This window comes from Nycticebus coucang, chromosome 1 (genome assembly GCF_027406575.1).
Source record: "Nycticebus coucang isolate mNycCou1 chromosome 1, mNycCou1.pri, whole genome shotgun sequence".
In the NCBI taxonomy this organism is placed as follows: domain Eukaryota; kingdom Metazoa; phylum Chordata; class Mammalia; order Primates; family Lorisidae; genus Nycticebus; species Nycticebus coucang.
The window spans coordinates 182,441,711-182,466,190 of NC_069780.1; the positions used below are offsets into that span (position 1 = coordinate 182,441,711).

General features: G+C 40.3%; 1 protein-coding gene across 2 annotated transcripts; it reads left to right on the top strand.

The window, feature by feature from the left end:
• The first annotated feature begins 19,511 nt into the window (after positions 1 to 19,511).
• On the top strand, positions 19,512 to 21,274 carry LOC128586802 (cyclin-dependent kinase 14). Of its 2 annotated transcripts, XM_053592937.1 has the most exons (2): positions 19,768 to 19,851; positions 19,941 to 20,885. In XM_053592937.1, the coding sequence occupies exons 1-2, from the start codon at positions 19,768 to 19,770 to the stop codon at positions 20,883 to 20,885; spliced, it is 1,029 nt and encodes a 342-aa protein (XP_053448912.1). The 2 variants fall into 2 exon arrangements, with proteins under 2 accessions (XP_053448903.1, XP_053448912.1); XM_053592928.1 differs by having other exon boundaries at positions 19,512 to 21,274.
• The last annotated feature ends 3,206 nt before the right edge of the window (positions 21,275 to 24,480 follow it).

The following is a 24,480-nucleotide window of genomic DNA, read 5'->3' on the forward strand; positions in this document are numbered from 1 at the left end:
TCCCTAATTGACTGTTTCAGTTTCTTCAGCTCTGCTATATCCTTTTTATATTCTTCATATCGTTCATCTCTGATTTGATTCTGTTTTTGGATTTCCTTTTGGTTATTTTCCACTTTATTAGCAGTTTCCATCATTGTTTCCATCATTTCTTTCATTGTTTTCAACATGTGTATTCTAAATTCTCTTTCTGTCATTCCTAACATTTATGTATAGGTGGAATCCTCTTCAGTAGCTACCTCATGGTCCCTTGGCGGGTTTGTTCTGGACTGGTTTTTCATGTTGCCTGGAGTTTTCTGCTGATTCTTCCTCATGAGTGATTTCTTTTATCTGTTTCCTTGCCCTAATTTTACTTTCACTTCCTCTTGCTCTTTAAGTTCTCGTGCCTGTGGACTAAGGGTTACAGGACCAGAAGGGTGAGAAGGTTGAAGAGCAAGAAAGGGATGAAAGAAAGGAGGACTGAGTGATAAGAAAAATAGAGAAAGGAGAGGGGGTGGGTAAAAGGAATATTGACAAAAAGAAGAGAGGCACAGAAAGAGGGAGACAGAGCAATATAGGTGTACAGTAGGGTACTTTGACACAACCTTAAAAAAAACCCACCTTCTGGGGGTGCCCAGTTGGGTGGTTCCCTTGAGGTCAGCAGCTCTTTGCTAACCTGATCAGCCACAGTACCCCACCTCCACCAAGTTAGAGGAAAGACAAAAATGCTATAAATCAAACCAAAAGAAGCAAACAGAAAACTTTACAGGATAAAATTGGGTGAAAAACCAAATAATAGCAGTAGAAACACTAGCAAAAATGAAGTTCTAGTTATTGAAAAAGGCAGCAATGGGAAATTATAATTAAACTAGAAAAATTGAGAAAGAAAAAGGATCTGTATGGAAAATGTTGAAATTAAAAAACAAAACGACATCAACAACATCAAAATAAACAAAAAAAACAACCAAACCAAAAAAAAAAAAAAACACAACCAAAAACAAAGCAGTATGTATATGTTATTGAATATTGTCTGGGCAACACATGGTCTTCTGGGGTATGAGATGTTAATCACAGTTCTGATACGACTGGAGGCTGCTGATTTCTCAAACCCCAGCAGGTAGACACCCTAAATCTCTCTTCAGCCCACTTAAAAGGCACTTTGAACTTGTAAACTTGCTGAGCAGAAGCTTTCCCAGGAAAGTGCTTGTCACTGGGATCACTGCTGAAGTGGCTATCCACTTACCCAGTGTGCCAAAACCAGTCTCACTCTGCCCCTGAGTGGGCTGAGTGGGGTTGCAAGGCGGCTCAGACCCCACCCTAAGGCTACTCGGTCGCTGGGTTACCAGCTCCCACCCCATTCTAGCTCTGCAACCCTGAGGGCGGAGCTTGCCAGGCAGATCGCTCACAATGGCTCCCTGTGACCCACAGCCAAACACTATTAGCTCCGTCAGCTCAGCGGCTCAGACTGGGGCCCTAGACAATGGCCAAAGTTCTCCGCACTCCCACTCAGGCTCTCCCCAAGGCAGTTCAACTGAGTGCCAAGTCCAAAGACACCAAAACAGTTCACAGGTAAGGCCTTTCTGGTTTGCAGTCTCGCTGCTACTGAACTTACAGTTGCGGGCGGGTTTAGACGGATTGAACACACGCAACCACTTGCCGGTTTTCCACTGTTTTAGTCCTCCTCTTGGGGTCCAGAAGTCTCTCGCTGACTCCCTGTATCCTCACAGGGGTGATGATAGACAGATCCCACCAGCCAGAGATGCCTGGAGTCCTATCTCCCCAGACTCACGGTGCCCAGATGCAAGGAAGCTGTTACTCGGCCACCATCTTGCTCCGCCTCCCATTATGTGCAGTTTTTATATATCAATTATACCTCAATAAAGGTGTCAATTAAAATGAAAGAAAAATAATTTTTTAATAAGTGAAACATAAGCAATGCCTACCTATCTTTAAAGTTGTATATCCAAAAAATAGATGATTCATAAACCTTCATGATATGATAACTGTTCTTGGACAGTCACTGGTATGAGCAACTCTCACCCTAAACCGAAGCTAAATCATAAAGTGATCACTGCATGAAGATTAGCTATTTAAATGTAGGGAAGAAGAGACTTCAATAATCAACTTGTTTTAAAACAAACTCATGCATGAATATGGATGCTTTAAATAAGTGGCTTTGAGTTCATAGACTTTGTTCCTCAGAGGTTTACACTACATGGCCATGAGGTAGGCCATGCCTTCCTTCATCCAACAGCTCTACACCTGCAATGTGTTGGCACTGTTCTGGGATACAGGGGTGAGCAAAGCTGGTGAGGTGTGTGTTTTCATAAGGCTCATTACCTAGTGGAGAAAAGGGGAGAATGCAGGTAACAAACAAGACTGAGATAAGTGTGTAAAGGCAGACGAAAAAGGAACGAAGAGGGAAGAGCCAGGTTGCTGGATATAAGGACAGGAGCCCAGGCAGAACATGACCATTACCCAGGAATGACAGGCTAGGAGGGGGCTGGGCTGGGCCTGCCACATGGTGGTAGCCCAGCCCGAGAGCTGGCTGGGATGAGGTGCCGCTGAGTGGGAACTGCAGCTCCATGTAGAGAGAGAATGTGTCAGAAAAAGATGGTGTTGCATCACCACATCAACAATAGCTGCGGTGGATTGACTCTTAGACTGTGTTCTTATTCACCGCAGAGGAATGATCATTAGTGTTCAAAAGACTGCTAGTGCCAAACTCAAAGTTTTACACACCCGATTGTTAAGCAGAATTTTAGTCATTGAGAAACTGCCTGTATTGCATACCCCTCGAAACTGTGCCCAACATCTATCTGCCCGCCATGCACAAGATAAACCCTGGGGCTATACAGACCCCCAGCTCCCGCTTGCTGCCCCTTGGCACTCTCTAACCCAGAGACGCCCTGCTGTGCTACTGAGTGACATCACCCATATGTGTAAGCCCCTCTCCGTTGTCTTCTCCCATGGGAGTTCCCTCACCCACCCAGCTCCTGGAAAGTGGCCCTCGTACCATACCCTCTGAACAGTCTCATCCTGCCTGGAAACTTGTCACAGTGACACTCAGATAAGGCTTGTGTGCACTACTGCTATAGTGGTTATGTAGCTTTTCTTTGCTCAGTTCCCAAATCCCTTAAACTTCCTGAGAAAGCTGGTTCACAGCAGGTGTGGTCCATGAGAGTAGGAGTGTCTCCCTCCTGGGGGCTACAAAACCAAGGCAGTTGGAGAGACCTTGCAACAGAAAAATAAAGGGGCTTGTTTGCACTTATCTTCTGTTTGTGGGGTGGGGAGCACTAGAGAATCTCTACATCTAAAGATCATTTTCTGCTTATAATTTTTGGATGAACTTGGTGGTTATATAAAAATCTACAGTTGAGATACATTTAAAAATGGATCTTAAACTTCTTGACTTTGTGTGATAAACTTTCACTGTATTTTGGTGGGGGGGGGGGAGCTTTCATTTTTGCCATAGTTGGAAAGGTAGTCAATTTTCCTGCTTCCAGTGTCAAATAAGAGCACATGAAATGTGTGTCTGCAGCTGCATTAAACAGCTCACTTTGTTGTAAACTTTAGGCTGTTTTTGTCTTTTGTATGTTCTGACCATACACCGCCTCTAATCTAATGGCATAAGAATAGTTAACTCCACTGAAAGCAAGAGGTAACTGTCTATTGAATTCCACGTACAAAACAACTTCCACAAAATTGATTTTTTTTTAATAATGTCTTTGAGAAAGAGAATCAGCTATTAAGCCAAAGTACAGGACTCACAGCATGACACAATTATAACTGGATACCCCCATTTCAGCCCCATAAGTACATATTTGCCATTTTGAGAGTTTCTGTATTTTTCAAGCGTTTTCCTCGTGTGGAATGAGACAAAGCCTGAGTTAGACAGAAGACGGCGGCAGAGTAGAACATCCTGTAGAGTGAAGAAGAAAGTCAAGCACTTGACTATTCAGCCAGACACTGAGGTATTTATCCTGCCACCAGCTGAATAGAAGAATAGCTGTTGAAGTCTCAGAGCTCAGCTTTTGGTTGAATGGCCTGATTCTGAAGAAGGGCACCACATCTGAAGATAAGGCACCGGACTCTTCTAAAATGCCCAAGAGCAGCAGGAAACGAGATAAGAGCTGGAAAAAGAGGAGATTGTCAGAATCTTCCAGAAAAGGAGAATGATGTTTGATTTTGGAGGTGATTTGCTGCACAGGTGTGCAGTTGGGGTTTTTTTTTTTGGGGGGGGGGATACTAAGTTTTATTAAGGCGTCAACTAGTATCACATTGTGCTAGGAGCATCCTGAGAAGCAGGATTCATCAGTTGAAGCCACTGAAGTCTCTTGGCACCTTTGGCATTAGAGTTCTTCTCTCTCTGGAAAGGGACATCAAGAATCCACATTATCTGTGCCCATTTGCACATCTCTTGCAGCAGCCCTTGGGTGCCTGCAACATACTGGTTACTCAGCCTTTACACAGGATGTGGGGAATCTTCCGATTCAGAAAGGTTTGGGTTAAAATCCTGGCTTCAAGCATTTCTCCTATGTTTTCTTCTAATATTTTCATAGCTTGGGGCTTTTAATTTAAGCCTTTAGTCCATTTTGTGTTGATATTGGTACAAGATGAGAGGTAAGAGTCTAATCTTCTGTATGAGGAAATCCAACGTTTGCATCACCATTGATTGAAGAGGCTATCTTTTCTCCATTGTGTCTTATTGGTAAATTAGAACAGCCACTCTGGAAAACTGTATGGAGTTCCCTCAAAAATTTAGAAGTAGCTTTCATATGATACAGCAATCCACTAATGGGTATATATCCAAAAGAAATAAAATCTTATCAAAGAGATATATACATTCCCATGTTTATTGCAGTGCTATTTACAACGGTCAGGATATGGAATCAGCCCAAGTGTCCACCAGTGGATGGATGGATAAGGAAACTGTGGTTATGTGCACAATGGAATCCCATTCAGCCATAAAAAAAAGAACGAAAGCCGGTCATTTGTGACAACGTGGGTGGAACTGGAAGACAGCATGGTAAATGAAATAAACCCGGCACAGAAAGAGAAATACTGCATAATCTCACTTTAAACACGGAATCTAAAACAAAAACAGCTGCCATTACAGAAGCAGAAAGAACAGTGGTCACGGAGACTGGGGATGGGCGGGGGAAGAGGAACACACTTGATCTGCTAACTTCCACCCTTGGAGAACAGCCATCATGCCATTTCTCAGTTTCAACCCCTGGGTACAAGAACCTTGGAGAAAAGCTTATACCTATGTCAACTAGCCTCACGTCACTCATACTCGGATCGCTACATGAGAGGTGTCGTCCCTAGGTTCACAGGATAAAAGCATCATCGTCCCTGAAGAAGGAGAGTGACCGAGAGGAGCTGGACTACACGGACTGCCTAAATCTCCCCTGGGTTACTCCTCCGGGCTGATGTCCTGATATATCTGATCATACCTTTCTACGACTTTATACTCTTCCTTCATTAAACCTAGTATAAAAACACTCAGGTTTAACTCTTTCTTTAAGTTTTCATTTCTTTATGACAGCTCCTATGTCACATAAAACATATGCGAAATAAATCTGTATGCTTCTCTCTTATTTATCTGATGTTTGTTATGAGAGAATACAGCTACATCAGTTGTTTTTCTTCAGTATTACAATATATTGGCTCATTTTTTAAATATTCTTTAAAATACAATTTTTTTTTAATTTTTTTTTTGTAGAGACAGAGTTTCACTTTATTGCCCTCAGTAGAGTGCCGTGGCGTCACACAGCTCACAGAAACCTCCAACTCCTGGGCTTAGGTGATTCTCCTGCCTCAGCCTCCCTAGTAGCTGGGACTACAGGCGCCCGCCACAATGCCCAGCTATTTTTTGGTTGCAGTTTGGCCGGGGCTGGGTTTGAACGCGCCACCCTTGGTATATGGGGCCGGCGCCCTGCTCACTGAGCCACAGGCACTGCCCTAAAATACAATTTTTTTATGCAGAAAACTTTGGAAACAGAATTAGCAAAAGAAAACTACTTGTAATAATCACTGTTACCACTTTATCTAATTTAAAAAGGCATTGAATATAAGATATACCACAAAGAGAGATTAAAAACAACCAAGTAGGGAGACTAATAGCCGTGTCTCCCAAATAAATCTGGACACAAAATCTCCTTAAACACCATGAAGAAAAGAACAGAAGGAAACTTTTATTCTTAAGTTAATGCTGGGTAGAGGAAGAAAAAACATTCTGCCTTGAGAATTTGTATCACACGCTGGTACCTATATGCAGGTTTGTGGTCTGAATTTACAGCTCCCATGTGGTCCAAAAAATGTTAAAGAAGATAATTTAATTTAATTAAAAAGCTAACAGAAGCAATTCCAAATCCTCTCTGGAAGGATTCAACCTCTTTACTCCAGGCTGTCAGCAATCATAGGGCACACTTGATTGTAAGATGCAAACAAATTAGAAAAAAAAATCATCCTAGAAAAGATGAAATAATTTACTTTGACTATATTTTTATACAATTATTTCAGAATATTATGAGGGTACACAAATTTTAGTTACATAGTTTGCTTTTGTACATTTTAAGTCATAGGTAAAAGTGTGCCCTTCACCCAGAAAGTGTGCATTTATACCCATTAAGTGTGAACTTACCCATCCCCTCCTGCCTGGCTGTGAGTATTTACTTCCGTATGCACAAGTTGGTGATAATCAGTTAGTTCCAATTTGGTATTGAATATATGTGGTGTTTGTTTTTTCATTCTTGCAATACTTCTTTCAGAAGAATGTTTTCCATATCTGTCTACATTGTTACAAAAGATACTAGATAACCAATTATTATTTTTTTTTGCAGTTTTTGGCGGGGGCTGAGTTTGAACCCACCACTTCTGGCATATGGGGCTGGCGCCCTACTCCTTTGAGCCACAGGTGCCGCCCGATGACCAGTTTTTTTAATGGCTAATACTCCATGATATACATATGAATCTACTTTATATTTTATATTTTTCTCCTAAAAAAAAAGGATCATATTCTGTATGCTTTTCTATAAAGTGATTTAGAGCATGAATTTTGGATTGGACAACCTACGTTTGAACCACAGCTTCGCTTTTTACAAAGTACTTACCCACTGCATGGCTCCGTTTCCTCATTTGAAATTAGGTATCAATAGCATGACACCCTAGAGCAGTTCTCAACCTTCCTAATGCTGCAATGTATTTTCATTGTTAAAAAGGGGTTGGGACTCGGGCGGCACCTGTGGCTCAATGGAGTAGGGCGCTGGCCCCTTTTGCTGGAGGTGGTGGGTTCAAGCCCCGACCTGGCCAAAATCTGCAAAAAAAAAAAGGGTCGGGACTCACAGGTTGAGAACTGCTGCCCTGGAGGCTTGTTGCAGGGATTAAAATGAGAAAAGCACAGTAACTAGCACCCACTTGGCACTGGTGACATTTTTTAAAATGTCACCATTATTCTACTTCTCACTTGGCAATGGGTCACAGCTGTCTTCCATTATTTTCTAGATAGACATAGGTCCACACTTTCATATTTGAGAGCCCCCTGATATGCTAAGAGGGAGAATAGGATATTTCTCTTATTCAACATTTAGCTTGTTTGCAGTATTTTTCTAGAGTATAAGCAAAGCTGGGACAGAAATTCTCATATATACATTTTGGCATAATTTTACTTTTTAAGAAAAATTTCTAAAAATGCTACTGACTTTTAAAATTACAGTAGAAACTCCGTAAGTTGGCCACCCAAGGGACAACAACAAACTGGTTAACATACAGAGGTGGTCAACATAAGGAACTAGGTCTACGGTACTGGTATGTACGTGTGGGGTGCATGTTCAGTCTATGAAAATTAGGTCAACTTAAGGAGGTGGTCAGTGTAGGGAGGTGGTCAATGATGGAGGTTCTACTGTATTTCTGTTTTAAACCATCTTTGTAGCCAGATACTTGCCTGCTCTGCTTTAAAAACCATTCCTCATTTCCTTTTAATGTGACAATGGGCCCCTCCATTTTTTCCTTTATTTGACATCTTGAAAACTTTCTGTCCAACTTTCTCCAGACTTAGAGGCTGCATTCCTTATCTTCAAACTGTTTTGGTGGGACTTTGTGTGTAAGGTTTTCTTTCATTTGCACACCTTCGTTTTTATCCCTCCTCATTTTAATTTGCTAGTTCTCCTTTCCTACACATCCTTATCTACTCCATAGGCATCCACTTCTTGTCCTGTCCAGTTACGATAATTTCCTTTTTGGAGTTTAAGGTCTTTTTACAAAAGTATCATAAGTGGAGTTTGTAGTTCTAGGAGGCCTGGTCACTCTGTTTGGAAAGAAGAGGCAATTTTTACCTAGTCCAGTTAATAAATCATGACCCAACTTTGGAAAAGAACTAACATTTTCATACTTTAGCACAACGGAGAGGTAATTGATGTGTTATAGCAACAAGGCTACCAGATTCCAATAACGATCGGTAAGGCAAACATTTTTCTTCAACCAGTTGACACACAACCTACCAGATATCAAAACAACAGCTAATTGTACAATTAAAATAATAAATTACAAAGGTGGTGTCTGTGGCTCAGTGAGTAGGGCACCTGCCCCATATACGGAAGGTGGCGGGTTCGAACCCGGCCCCGGCCAAACTGCAATAAAAAATAGCCGGGCATTGTGGTGGTGGCCTGTAGTCCCAGCTACTCGGGAGCCTGAGGCAAGAGAATTGCCTAAGCCCAAGAGCTGGAGATTGCTGTAAGGTGTGATGCCACAGCACTCTACTGAAGGGAGAGAAAGTGAGACTCTGTCTCTAAAAAAAATAAAAATAAATAAAAATAAAACAATAAATTACAATTTCATTGGTAGTTCTACGACTTTGGTATATCACATTTAGCTTAAAATGGTGGAACTGTAGATACAGGCAAAGATGGCTAAAGGAATGATAGACCAGGCTAACAAAATTTCAAGCATCCTCAAATAACACAACTTACAAGGAACCAGATAGCGCAGAGCGTAGAGTGACCCCAAGTAAATGTCTGTCACTAATTAATGGATGTTGAACCAGCACAACTAACAAAACAACACTGCCACAGAAAAGACAGACGAGGTCAGAATAATATGAAGAGACAACATTGTGCTTTAAATACTATGACAAACACATCAGTGAACCCAGTGAAACAATAATTGCAACAGAATAGGAAACTGCTTAGAGATATCTGCCATGACATGGAATAAGTGGGTGTATTAGGTTTTTAAAATTATTTTGTTATTATTTTTAATGCTGTGTCAACAAATTGCCATAAACTTAAGGCCTTGGAATAACACCTATTTCATTAGTTCTTGGTTCTGTTGGTTAGAAGTCTTGGGGGCTTGGCTGGATTCTCTGCTGCAGACTCTCATAAGGAAGGTCAGCAACATAGCTGGGTCATGTGTTTTTTCAGAGGTTCTGGGTAAAAATCCTTTAGGTTGCTGGCAGGATCCAGTTCCCTCAGCTGTAGGACTGATACCCCTTTTATGGGGCCCCTGCATCTTCGGCCAAACATGGTGTGTTGAGTTCCTCTCATACCTCAATCTCTCTGATTTCCCCTTCTGTCTTCTGCCTTCCTCCTGTGGCACCATCAGAAGAAAGTTCTCTGCTTTTAAAGGCTAATGTGATTGGATTAAGCTCACCCAAATAATCTCTCTTCCTTTAATTGTACCATGTAATATCACACAATCAAGAGACTGATTGATATTGGACAGTCACGGTGGCTCACACCTGCAATCCTAGCACACTGGGAGGTTGAGGCAGATAGATTGCTTGAGCTCACAAATTCAAGACCAGCCTGAGCCAGAACAAGACCCAGTCTTTAAAAAATAGCCACATGTTGTGGTGGGCACCTGCAGTCCAAGCTATTCCAGAGGTGAGGCAAGACAATGGCTCATGCCCAAGAGATTGAGGGTGCTGTGAGCTATGATGCCATAGCACTCTACCCAGGGCAACAAACTGAGACGCTGTTTCAAAAAAAAAAAAAAAAGAGCAATATCATGTTCCCAGGTTCTGGGGCATTAGAATGTGGAATCATGGGGTGCCTTCTAAGAAATTCTGCCTAGAAATTCAGTGAGGGTATTAAAAGTACACAGCACTCTTCAGCCTAATGGACACAGAAACCAGAGATGCCTATTCATGTAAAAAAACAAGTGTGTTGGCTCAGGGCCTGTAGCTCAGTGTTTAGGGTGTCGGCCACATACACCAAGGTTGGCAGGTTCAAACTCAGACCAGGCCTGCTAAACAACAATGACAACTACAAAAAAAAAAATAGCCAGGTGTTGTGACAGGCAACTGTAGTCCCAGTTACTTGGGAGGCTGAGGCAAGAGAATCACTTAAGCCCAATGGTTTGAGGTTGTTGTGAGCTGTGATGGCATGGCACTCTACCGAGGGTGACATAATGAGACTCTAAGAAAAAAAATAAGAAAAAATAACACATTTGTGGAGAGATTTTGTTGCAAAGCTTTTTTTAAGAGCAATTTCTACTTGTAAAAAACTTCAGTTCAAGCTTTTGTAATTATTTTAATTTTTTTTTCTTGAGACAGAGTCTCACTGTGTCACCGTTGGTAGAGTGCTATGGCATCATAGCTCACAGCAACCTCAAACTCTTGGGCTTAGGCAATTCTCTTGCCTCAGCCTCCCTAAGCTAGGACTACAGGTGCCTGCCACAACCCCCTGCTATTTTATCTTGCAGTTGTCATTGTTGTTTAGCTGGCCTGGGCCAGGATTGAACCTGCCACCCTTGGTGTATGGGCTGGTAAGCACATGTGCTACAGGTGCTGAGCTTTCCTTTCCTTTCCTTTCCTTTCCTTTCCTTTCCTTTCCTTTCCTTTCCTTTCCTTTCCTTTCCTTTCCTTTCCTTTCCTTTCCTGTCCTGTCCTGTCCTGTCCTTCTCTCTCTCTCTTTCTTTCTTTCTTTTTTTTGAGATAGAGTCTCATTATGTCACAGCTCACAGCAACCTCAAACTCTTGGGCTTAAGCCATTCTCTTGCCTCAGCCTCCCAAGTAGCTGGGACTACAGGTGCCCATCACAACGCCCAGGTAATTTTTGATTATAGTTGTCATTGTTGTTTGGCAGGCCTGCTCCACTAGCTCCGGTGTATGGCCTAGCTCCCTAGCCCCTGAGCTACAGGGGCCGAGCCACTATTTTAATATTTTTAAGAGTTTTTTTTTTGTGTGTGTGTGTGACTAATTAGCCAGTAGATTTTTCAAATAACTTTTTTATATGAAGGCCACCATGGATTCAAAATACAAGGACCTACGCTTCTTTTCAATTAAGTCTTCCATGATAAATACAAAGTATTAATTAATTAATTAGTTAATTTTTTTATTAAATCATAGCTATGTACATTAATGTGATCATGGGGCACCATACACTGGTTTTATAGACCGTTTGACACATTTTCATCACACTGGTTAACATAGCCTTCCTGGCATTTTCTTAGTTATTGTGTTAAGACATTTACATTCTACATTTACTAAGTTTCACATATACCCTTGTAAGATGCACCACAGGTGTAATCCCACCAATTACCCTTCCTCTGCCCACCTCCCCCCTCCGATAAATACAAATTTTATATACAATAAACACTTGGAAATAGTATGCATACTTGCTATAATTATTTTTATGTGCTATGGCTTCATACTGATTTTATGTGGGAATAACATCTCCTTATGAGGTAGTATGGGCTACCTCTTGTATGCAGGCTTTTACAGTGGTCATGATTTGATCTGAGAAATTTCTGAATCTATAGTAACATTGTACCAAAGTTTAATTATGTAACTTGGGATTTTATTACTTGCCCTTTCTTATATAACTCTGGAAAATGTCAAATATGGAAAGCTTGTCTTGCACCTGCATTTAATCTCTGGTCATAAATACTCTTTCCTTCATTTTTCTCCTTGGTTCATATGTTCTCCTGACATGTATGTATTTGTTTATTGTATATTTCTCCTCTGAAAAGTAAAGTCCTGCAATTAGAATGTGAGTCCATGAGAGCAGGACTTCTATTCTATTGTTTCTAGAATTCCTGTGCCTGGAACAGAGATTGGTATATATGTTAGTCTATAGTATGCAAGTTCTGAAAATTAAATTTGCAAACTCATCCTAGAAAAAGTACTACATGCCTCATTGCTGAATATCACTACAATCACCTTCAAAGTCCTCCCCTTAGGAAAGTATACACTGAAGAGAGTGCCTAGTCCACCCTTTAAAGCAATTTTGGAATGACCATCAGAGTCATCATTATACAGCACACAAAAACATGCAACAATAATACTGATTGCCATTCAGTAACACACCACCATACAGCCACACGAACACTGATACACCAAGGTTATGAAACCTTACTGAGTTGTTTGTACAGTGCTGCCAACATAAGCACACATTGGCAAGTACACAAATTTTATTGCCTGATCTCATAAGATAACGACAGCTCTGATGGTCATTCCAGAAAAAGAGTCCAACTTGATTTGAAGGATGGTCTAGACCAGGCGTCCTCAAACTGTGGCTCACGGGCCACATGAAGCAGTGTGAATTGTATTTGTTCCCATTTTGTTTTTTACTTCAAAATAAGGTATATGCAGTGTGCATAGGAATTTGTTCATAGTTTTTTTTTTTTTTTTTAAACTATAGTCTGGCCTTCCAATGGTCTGAGGGACAATGAACCGGCCCCCTGTTTAAAAAGTTTGAGGACGCCTGGTCTAGACACTGGTGTCAGTAAGTAGCTTCCCAAGGGGAGTATTTCAAAGATGACCATAGTGATATTCAGCAATGAGATATGTAGCACTTTTTCCAGGATGAGTTTCATTGTCAGAGATGAGTTTCATTTCATTATTAGCAGGTGCCCAATAATATTTGTTGGATGAATAACTGAAAATCAGATGGGACACCAATTTTCCTAGAGATACTTCAAGAAACTAGATGAAACTAAACTCAACTTCATGAAGCTAAATTTTTAAAAGAAGGTTATGTTTGTGTAGGGATGAAAGGAACTTTCCTTCTACTCCTTGAGGTTCAATAATTTGAGTCTCTGGAATAAACAGACAGTAGATATATTAACAGGAGAAAAGGCATACAGATTTATTACATGCATACCTGTGAGAGTCTAAAAAACTAAAACTAAAAACTAAAAAAACTAAAACTAAAAAACTAAAACTGAAACTCAAAAGGAGGGCCAGATGACTGAAGATTTTATAGAATCATGAACTAAGGAAAGAAATAGGGACTTACAGTTTCTAAGGGGAGGTGGTGACAAGTTATGGAAGGTTGAGAGGAGGAAATGCCTGGAACAAAAGCTGTTTTCTCATGCAGACTAAGTCTCTCAGATAGGAATCCTCTCCTTTCCTGTGAATTTACCACACCTGTTAGGTAAGATTATGGGAAGGAGGCTCAGGAAAATTTCATTCCTTCTGAAGGAACTTTCCTTAGTCAGATAAGGGAATATTGAGGAAGTCTTTCCCTGAATTTGCTGCTCCCAAGGTGTTCTCAGTGTGAAGTCCAAAGCCCCATGTTTTAGAACATCATTTTCTGAGCCTCAGCATTAGGACAAGTAGTATGTTTCTGATGATTTAAGTGCCAAATGTGGATATGTCTGAAGTTCGGCTCTTGATAACTAAAACGAGACTCACCTCTGCAGGATACTTCAGAGAAAGGGGCAGGCAGGTTTTCAGGGAATTGTGACTCTGTCAGGTCAACAGTTGTCTGTTCTCTGTTCTTGGTGTGCTTTTGCCTGAAGAATAACTGTACACACCAAAAGCGAGGCAAGCACAAAGCAAAGTTTATTGAGGAAGAGCAATATAGGCTTATAGAGTAAGAGCAAGATATGTGTACACAGAGGACAAATTGGTCCCCTATCATAACAAGGGGCTCTGGTTAGAATCTGAGGTCCTGTTTTATACTGTCTAGGTTGGGCCCACCTCCTGGTTCAAACATCTTCATTTAACCACTTTGATGGACAGTTAATGACATGATAATTAACCTCAGGTTACTCTGGGTTACTTTTCAGATCCTATTGTTTCTGGGCTGCCTTGCCCTTGGGCTGGGGACTTCCTTGTACTTGTTTGAAGATGGGCAAGCACTCCTTCTTCCTCCAGGTGTGTCAGTTGCTTGGGGCAGGATCAAGCAAGACTGGGCAGACATCCTTTTCTTCTTTCCTGGATGTGTCAATTGCTCAAAGCAGCACAAAGATGGGGCACCCACCACCCAAAGGGGGGGCAGCCACCTTTGTCCCCAGGAAAGCCAGAATCCCTCCTTATCTACTTAACAACTCCAAGTCAACCGGTGGGCAGCCAGAGGTGAGTATAATCTGGCTGCCAGGACTCATGTCCTAAGCTATTTTTAGTAACTCAGAGACATAGGTGAGCATCAGAATTAAGAGCAAAATAGAATCACATTGTCTAGATTCAAAGGCCAGTACTGCTACCGATAGCTATGGATATTTAGGAAAATTTCTCTACCATCTTGTGCCTTGATTTCTTGATCAATTAAATGGAAAAAATAATAGTATCTCTCACAGAGGGTTGTTGTGAGGATTGAATGAGTTGGCACAGGTAAAACTGTTAGACAAATGCCTGACATAGGGCAAGAAAAATGTGTTATCTACTGCTGATGTTGTCTTTATTAACTTCTGTATTATTGGGTTTTGACTCTCCTCTTACAACGTAGAATCTCATTTCCCTGCACAGTTGACCTAAAGTATTTCTCAGTGTTCTGGATATCATCTTAACTACCCAGGGGCAAGAATTTTCAGTATCTGGTCTTTCATGATTTGAGACAGTCTCACTATGTTGCCTTTGGTAGAGTGCCATGACGTATAGCTCACAACAACCTCAAACTCTTGGGCTCAACCGATTCTCTTGCCTCAGCCTCCCAGGTGCTGGGACTACAAGCTCCCACAATATATGGCTATTTTTACAGATGAGGTCTCACTCTGGCTTGGGCTGGTCTTGAACTTATTAGGTTAGGCAATCCACTCACCTCAGCCTCCCTGAGTGGTGGGATTACAGGTGTGAGCCACTGTGCCTGGCTGGTCTTCATGATTTGCTTTCCTCTTCCTTCGTACTTTGCTTTAATCATCTTGGGCTGCTATAACAAAATTCCAAAGACTGAGTGGCTTCAGCAACAGACATTATTTGTCACAATTCTGGAGGCTGGGAAGTCCAAGGTCAAAGTATAGCAGGGTTCAGTTTCTGGTGGGGCTCCTTTGCTGGCTTGCACAGGTTTGCCTTCTCACTTTGTATGAGCATGGCAAAGAGAAAAAGTGATCTCTTTATTTCTCTCTTCTTATAAAGCACTAATCTCAACAGAAGAGTACCATGCTCATGACTTCATCTAACCCTAATTACCTCCCAAAGGCTCCAAATACAATCATACTGTAGGTTAGAGCTTCAACATACACATTTTTTTTTTTTTTGTAGAGACAGAGTCTCACTTTATGGCCCTTGGTAGAGTGCTGTGGCCTCACACAGCTCAGAGCAACCTCCAACTCCTGGGCTTAAGCGATTCTCTTGCCTCAGCCTCCCGAGTAGCTGGGCACATTTTTTTTTTTTAAAGTAAATTTATTTCAGATTAATGTGAAGGAAAAGCAGGTCAAAATATTTGATTTAGTTAGGTTAGAGTTCATCTTGTTATGTCCCACACAGAAAAGGTGTGCCAACCTCCCCAATCCTTGCCCATTCAGTGAGACCACCCCAACCTTTCCCACTCATCGTTATCCCTCCCCCCAACTTGAATTGAAATAAGTTTTTCTCCTATATAGGCATGCATTGGATAGGCTACTGGCTTCACATTAGTATTGAGTAGAATGGGTGTTTGCTTTTCTTTTCTTGTGATATTTTACTAAGAAGAATGTATTTCAACTCCATCCAAAATATTACAAAAGATGTGACGTCTCCATCTTTTTTAATGGATGAATAGAACATATACATTTTGAGGTATACAGTTCTGTCCATAGCACACCTCCATGTCAGTGGGACACTGAGCTGCTTCTGCTGGATTAGAACTCCTAATGGGTACTACTGTCATATCTGCTGGGAACATCGCATCTGTCTGGCCCTAATGATGGGAGTTAGAAGGCTTTAAACAGGGACTGGGAAACGGGCATGGAAAAGAGAAGGGAAGGACTCCTTTAGGGTGACCTGTGTATCCATTGGTCACTGGCTATTGCTAGGCAGGGAATGCCAGGGGAGGGAGGGACTTCCTTTGGGGACTGGGCAGTAAAAGCAGCTACAGAAATAAAGAGCCAATCAACAGAAGCCAGTGGGTTAAGGTTTAAATAAACCAGTCAATGAAAGCCAGCTAGGTTTAAAGGATCCAGTCAGCGTTTGCCAGTATGTTTAGGAGGGCAGACAAGGCATAAATGCCCAAAGCCAGCACAGCGGCAACAGCAACCCTTTGGGGACCACTTCAATTGTTTTGGAAGTTTTCCTACCTTCTAATAAACTATCCTCTATCACTTCTGCTTCATTCCTGAAACCAAGAATCTGGTGAGGAGATGAAAAATTTGGGATCACTATCATGAAGCCTAGAGCCACAATGTCTACCCCACATCTGATATAGCACTGTCGACCACTGAAACTCTGTTCCTCAATATGCTTTCAAAGTTCTACTAAGCTCTGATGTAAAGCAGAAGAGAATGTGGCTCTCTTTCCAATTCTATGTGTTTCTTACCTCCAATATCCCACATTATGTACAAGTAAATGGATCATATCAGGCAGGTTTTGACAGAATACTTAGGTGTTGCTTTTTTATCCACTCTGACAATCTCTATCTTCCATTTGGTGTATTTAAACCACTGGCATTTAAAGTGATTATTGATATAGTTGGATTAATATCTACCATATTTGTTACTGTTTTCATTTTGTTGCCTTATTCTTTATTTTATATATCTATATCTGGTCTTTTATGTTTTTTCTTGAGCATTACATATGATTCCATTTTCTTTCCTTCCTCAGTTTTTAAAAACATTTTTTAGTAGAGCCGAGGTGTCCAACTTTTTTTTTTTAAATCTCTACTGCAAGGTGGAAGAATAAGAGCTGTCTTAGCACCAATCTGTTTATCATAATGAGCTGTAGCTATTACATATGTCAGTAGATGAATTGATAAATAGAAGGATGTAGTAGATTGGTAAGTGGTCTATGAAATGAAGACCTGAGTTCTAGTCATTGGTGTGAAACAACTCTGTGGTTTTAAAAAATAAATTTTCTTCATTTGTCAATTTCATTTCTCTTTGTTGATTTCTTTCTTAATCTCACCATTTACAAACATGAAAATAATAGCATTTTCTCTGTCTACATGACAGAGCTGTTAAGAGGTTTAAATGAGAAAATATGTGTGAGACCTCTATGCAAAAAGGTCAAGGTGTCTATAATTGCACAGTACTGGTATTAATACAGATGACTACTATTCCCCAATAATTTTATTCTTTAGTAATTTACAATTAATCAGGTGGTTTTTTCTATCACTACAGTGAAATCATACCAAGACCCACCACTATCTCTGTGACTGTATTTGCCTCTTTCATATGAATATTTGCAAAGTCATTTAAATTCATACCCTGTATGTCAGAGATATCTGAGCTACAGATTTATTTCTAAGCCAAAATCCTTGTTACTTTTACATACAAATAAATACCTTGAACATTCCATTATGTTTTCTAATTAAAATTAAAATTAAATTTGAAACTCAATTTAAAGTTGTTAATGGCTATTTTTTATCTCCATTTTACTCTCAAATTTTCCGTTGAAGTCCACTTGGTAAGGGAGTAGATGTGGTTGGTTGCCTAGCCAACAGCCATTTTCTCTTTTTTTCTTCTCTCTCGATCACACAATACCAGTTTCACTCAGGAACTTGACACAACATGATGTGCCAGCCCTTCTCCAGGCCCAGGGGCTATATAAGGGTTGTCCTAAGGCAATCATAGGATTCCCACTCCTCATTGTGAGTGACTGGTTTCAGGGTGGGCTTATGACTCAGATCTGGCTCATGAAACTCAGGACAAGTCTGTGGAGGGTGGAGGGTGTTCTGAGAAGATTGCTTCCTAGATAGAAGGAAATAGATGTGCAAGGATAAGCCATCTTCCTCCGTCCTTCTTATTTTGGGATATTTTTCTGAGAGGTTGTCATGGTTGGCACTGTGGCAGCCATCCTGAAACCATGAAGGAAAAATCAGGAGACTACAGAGAAGCTGACACTGGTAAGCATCTGACTGTAAATCAACCTGTAACTGCTTACTTCTGACTTTTCATTATTTCGTTATTTATTATTTTAGACAACAAGCTCCAATTACTCGGAAGAAATAGAAATAAATGATAATAGTAAAGTTTGTAGCAATAACAGTGTCCTATTATTTAACAATAATTCTATAAATCTCAAAATATCCCAACTGATACAGTTAGATTAGAAAGGTTCCTGTTAAACATATTCTTTCACCTTTTTGTGGGATTCACCTGCCAGTAGTATATTATTTTTTAAATCCCAAAACATAATTCAGAAAAATAGTGCTACTTTTCTGTGTGTGCCACCATCGACATAATTCGTTATTTCTAATATCTTCTTTCCTCTTTCAAAGTTGAGATATTCAATTGGATAAAAGAAATGGACATTAATGCTGAAAATAATTTTTATGTATGAATTATTATGTAGTCTTAACCCTGAGCAAAAGAATCACCATTGTTTTCAATAGGAAAGAGTAACATGCTATAAAGACTCTGGTGTTTGGTTTAATTATTAAAACATAACTTAAAATTTTTGTCCTTGATTCAATAAAACTTTATTTATTTATTGAGACAGAGTCTCACTATGTCACCCTTAGTAGAATGCCATGGCATCACAGCTTACAGCAAGCTCAAACTCTTGAGCTTAAGTGATTCTCTTACCTCAGTCTCCCAAGAGACGGGCATTGTTGAGCCTGCCACAATGCCCAGCTATTTTTTTTTTGTTATTGTTGATATAGTTGTCATTATTGTGTAGCAGGCCAGAGCCGGGTTCAAATCTGCCAGCCCCAGTGTATGTGGCCAGCACCCTAACCACTAAGCAACGGACGCTGAGCTGATTCAACAAAACTTTAAAAACCATTGAAATAACTGGTGTTGGGGCAATTGGACATCCACAGAGAAAACTGAACACTGACCTCTATCTCATGCCACATATAAAAATCAGTTCTAGATGGAGTATAGGTGTGAATGGAAAGATGAAATCATGAAGCTTTTAGAAAGAAAATAGAAGAATATTGTTATGACTTTGGGGTAGACAAAGATTTACTACACAGGACACAGAAAATAATAGTCATAAAGCAAAAGAATGAATAAAAAGGCATTCAAATTTTAAATTTATCTTGTGCAAAAGTCATCATTACAAGAGTAAAAAGGTGGCTGAGGTATAGGAGAATATAGTTCCAGCAAAGACTATAGAGAACTCTCATAAGTCAGTTCGAAAAAGAGATATAAAAAATAAATAGAAGACTTTGAATAGGCAGTTACACAATCACATATCCAAGTTGATATAAAAATATAGAATAGTGGAGAAGATCGGCAAGATGAAGAAGTTGCGGAGAACTTTGTCGGAGAGTTTCAGCCGCATCGCTTTGAAAAAAGACGACACCACCTTTGACGAGATATGTGTCACAAAGATGTCTACACGGAACTGCCAGGGAATGGACTCAGTGATCAAACCCCTGGACACAATTCCTGAGGATAAAAAAGTCAGAGTTCAGAGGACGCAGAGCACTTTTGACCCATTTGAGAAGCCAGCGAACCAAGTAAAGAGGGTGCATTCTGAGAATAATGCTTGTATTAACTTTAAGACCTCCTCTGCTGGCAAAGAGTCCCCTAAAGTTAGGCGGCACTCCAGCCCCAGCTCGCCAACAAGTCCGAAATTTGGAAAAGCTGACTCATATGAAAAACTGGAAAAGTTAGGGGAAGGATCTTATGCTACAGTATACAAAGGGAAAAGCAAGGTAAATGGGAAGTTGGTAGCCCTGAAGGTGATCAGGCTGCAAGAAGAAGAAGGTACACCTTTCACAGCTATAAGGGAAGCTTCTCTTTTAAAAGGACTAAAACACGCTAACATAGTGCTACTTCATGACATCATTCATACCAAGGAGACGCTGACACTTGTGTTTGAATATGTGCACACTGATTTATGTCAGTACATGGACAAGCACCCCGGGGGGCTGCATCCAGATAATGTGAAGTTGTTTTTATTTCAGTTGCTGCGAGGGCTGTCTTACATCCACCAGCGTTATATTTTGCACAGAGACCTGAAACCACAGAACCTTCTGATCAGTGACACGGGGGAGTTAAAGCTGGCAGATTTCGGTCTTGCAAGAGCAAAATCCGTCCCTAGCCACACATACTCCAATGAAGTGGTTACCTTGTGGTACAGACCTCCAGATGTCCTCCTAGGCTCGACAGAATATTCTACCTGCCTTGACATGTGGGGAGTTGGCTGCATCTTCGTTGAAATGATCCAAGGGGTTGCTGCTTTTCCAGGAATGAAAGACATTCAAGATCAACTTGAACGAATATTCCTCGTTCTTGGAACGCCAAATGAGGACACGTGGCCTGGAGTTCATTCTTTACCACATTTTAAGCCGGAACGCTTTACCCTGTACAGCTCTAAGAACCTTAGACAAGCGTGGAATAAGCTCAGCTATGTGAATCATGCAGAGGATCTGGCCTCCAAGCTCCTACAGTGTTCCCCAAAGAACAGACTATCTGCACAGGCTGCCTTGAGCCATGAGTATTTCAGTGACCTGCCCCCACGGCTATGGGAACTGACGGATATGTCTTCTATTTTTACCGTCCCAAATGTGAGATTGCAACCGGAAGCTGGAGAAAGCATGCGGGCCTTTGGGAAAAACAATAGTTATGGCAAAAGTCTATCAAATAGCAAGCACTGACAAGCACATCTCCAGAGAGCACGGGATTAAGTTTTCATCATTCTGGAAAGGAAAAAAAAAAAAAAAACAACCAAACAAACATTAACGAAGTGGCCAATATATGAAGGAAAGCATGGAACAGTTTCCTTTAGCACCCTGTGGTGGATTTCACTTACAAGAAAATTGAAGCTGGCAAGACCCTGTTTTCTCTACAATTTATTTAAAACCTTGCACGCATTTGGATACCTTGTGATTTCCAAGAACTGTGTGAAGATTAAGCTTTGCTTACTGATACGTGGCATGTATTCTTTTCAGTCTTTTGTGTTTGATTTTGTTTGATTTCCCTCTGCAGCGCAGTGTCTCTGTAAAGGTCTTTATGCTTTCACCAGCCATGTCTTAAATACATTAAGACAACAACAACAAAAAAAATATATAGAATAGTGGTAACACCATTGTTTTTTGATATATGGAAATTAAAACTGGAGTGAGATACCACTGTATATCCCGAGAACAGTGCAATTAAGAAGACTGACAAGGCCAAGTGGTGATGAAGATTTTAGAAACTGCAATTCTCACAGACTGTTGTTGGAAGAATAAATTGATACAACCATTCCTGGAAACTCTTTGACAAGATCTGCTAAAGCTGAAATAAGGCATACATGGATCATTAGGAAAGTGTTGAGATACATAAAAATGAAGAAATGTAAAATCTGTGCAGTAACACCAATAAGCTGAGCAAATTTGGGTGAATCAGAAAGAACCCTGTTGTCTGCATTTCTTGGAAATGAAATAAGGAACCACAACATAATATGTCTCAAAAAAACGGTCATAGTGACCTTTGTACCTGTGAACCAACAATTCCACTCAGAGAGACCACCTAATAGAAATATGGCCATGTGCTTAACAAGAGTACTTATAGCAAAGCTCTTTGCAAAATCTCAAATTAGAAACAGCCCAAATATTCAGCAGCAGTAGAATGAATGCATGTATTATGGTGTATTCATACAATGGGATACTAAACAACAATGTGTCTGTACAAACTACCGTTATACACAGCAACGTGGATACATTCCATCACTGTAAGTGCAAAACTAACCTCTGTTCTTAAAAGTCAGTGTGGTGACCGAGTGGAAGTACTAAAGGGTTTTTCTGGTGCTGGCAATGTTCTCTTTCTTGATACATGGGTTTTGGTTACGAAGAGAGCAAAATATTCCACTTTGACATGAGGAATGTTTTGAGCTGAAGTCAATTGAGAAGTAGAAAGAAGAAAAGCTCTCTGCTCTCCCCCTATTTGCCTCGAATCAGGACATAAATTTACAAAGATGTCCCTCTTCCCCTCTGTGCCAGAAAGGGCAACAGTTGATCATCAGAGATGACCTTGGGCTCTTATCAGCCTGTAGAAGGCACCAGAGGAATCTACATAGCTCTCTTTCCTAATTAGCCCCCACCTACCATTAGCTTCCTGTGGATTTGCCTTCCCACAATTTGCCACCCCTAGAGACCCAACATCCTTTTCTTTTGCTTGATTGCTCTGTCCAAATATATTCTTTATTAAAGATGTTATATAAGCTGGAATTCTAAACCACATTTTTGAGAGTTACACTTTCCCTAATTTTCTTCATTGTCTATATGAAATATATGTTAATAAAATTCTATTTATTTTATCTTATTAATCTGTTCTTTTTGCTTTTTCTGTTTAAAATTACTTAATTTTTAATTGAGAAGGGAAAATTGTATATATTTATGGTATACAACAATATGGTTTTGAAAAAATATATATGCATTATAGAATGGCTAAATTGAGATAATTAACATAGGAATTACCTTATTTATTTATTTATTTTTGGTGGAGGAAACACTTAAAATCTAATCTCTTGGCAATTTTCACGTATGCAATTCATTGTTATTAACTATAGTCACTGTGTTGTACACTATATCTCTTGAACTTATTTCTTCAAAGTAAAGTTGTTTTGTATCTTTTGACCTCCATCTCCCCGAAAACCTCCCTTTCATAGCCACCTCCAGCCCCTGGTAACCACCATTCTGGTGTCTGCTTCCATGAATTTAACTTTTCTAGATTTCACATGTAAGTGAGATCACATATGTTTTAGGCTATTTTGTGTTACTAAAACAGAATACCTGAGACTAGTAATTTACCAAAAACAGAGATTTATTTCTTATAGTTCTGGAGATGGGAATTCCAGGGTCAAGGGCACTGACTCTGGAAAAGGCTTCTTGCCATCTCATGGTGGAGACTAGAAAGGAGAGAGATTGTGGGGAGAGAAAGAGGGCAGTGGAGGGGGCCTAACTCATCTGTTTATTAGGAACCCACTCCCATGATAACTAAATAACTCCCTCAATACTGACATTAATCTATCCATAAGGGCAGAACCTTTGTGACCTAGTAACCTCTTAAAGTCCCCCCCCCACCAACACATATTGGAAATTTAATCCCCATATTAAATTTCCAACATATGAACATTGGGGGAAACATTCAAACCACAGCAAGGAGGTTGTCTGCCTGGCTTATTTCCCTTTCCATAATGTCCTTCAGGTCCATATATGTTGTCACAAATGACAAGATTTCCTGCTTTTTTCATGCTGAACAATATTCCATTCTGTGTATCTATCACATTTTCTCTATTTACCTGCAAATGGACACAGATTGACTTCAAATATTGGCTGTTGTGAATTCTGCAATAACCATGAGAGTGCAGACATATATTTGGCATACTGATTTATTTCCTTTGGCTGCATAGCCAGAAGTGAGATTACTAATCATATGGTAGTTCTTTTTTTAATTGGGAGCCTCCATACTATTTTCCACAACGGTTGTACAAATCTACATTCCCACCAGTAATGGGCAAGTATTCCCTTTCTCCATATCTTCATAAAAAATCACCCCTTGTCTTGTTGATAACAGACATTCTAACAGTTGTCAGGTGACATTTCACTGTGGTTTCTGATTTGCATTTTCATGATGATTAGTGATGTTAAGTATTTTTTATGTATCTGTTGACCATTTGTATGTCTTTTTTTTTTTTTTTTTTTGAGACAGAGTCTCACTTTGTTGCCATCGGTAGAGGGTCGTGGCATCATAGCTCACAGCAACCTCCAGCTTGTGAGTTTAGGTGATTCTCTTGTCTTAGCCTCCCAAGTAGCTGGGACTACAGGCACCTGCCACAACACCTGGGTATTTTTTGTTGCAGTTTGGCCAGGGCCAGGTTCGAACCCGTCACCCTTGGTATATGGGGCTGATGCCCAACTCACTGAGGCATAGTCGCCGTCCTTGTGTGTCTTTTTTGAGAAATGGCAACTCAAGTCCTTCACCCATTTTAAAAATTAGGTTACTTGGTATTTGTTTTCTTACTGTTAAGTTGTTTGAGTGCCTAATATATTCTGGGTATTAACTCCTTATCAAATACATGGCTTGCAAATATTTTCTGTCATTCTATAGGTTATCTTTTCACTCCACTGATTGTTTACTTTGCTGCACTGAAGCTTTTTAGTTTGACATAATCCCAATTGGCAATTTTTACTTTTGTTTCCTGGGTCTTTGGGGTTGTATCCAGAAAATATCATTGCCCAGACCAATGTCATAGAGATTTTCTCCAAG

Excerpts from the sequence above, each read along its gene's own strand:
- LOC128586802 (XM_053592928.1), top strand. The coding sequence starts at position 19,521 with ATGAAGAAGTTGCGGAGAACTTTGTCGGAGAGTTTCAGCCGCATCGCT.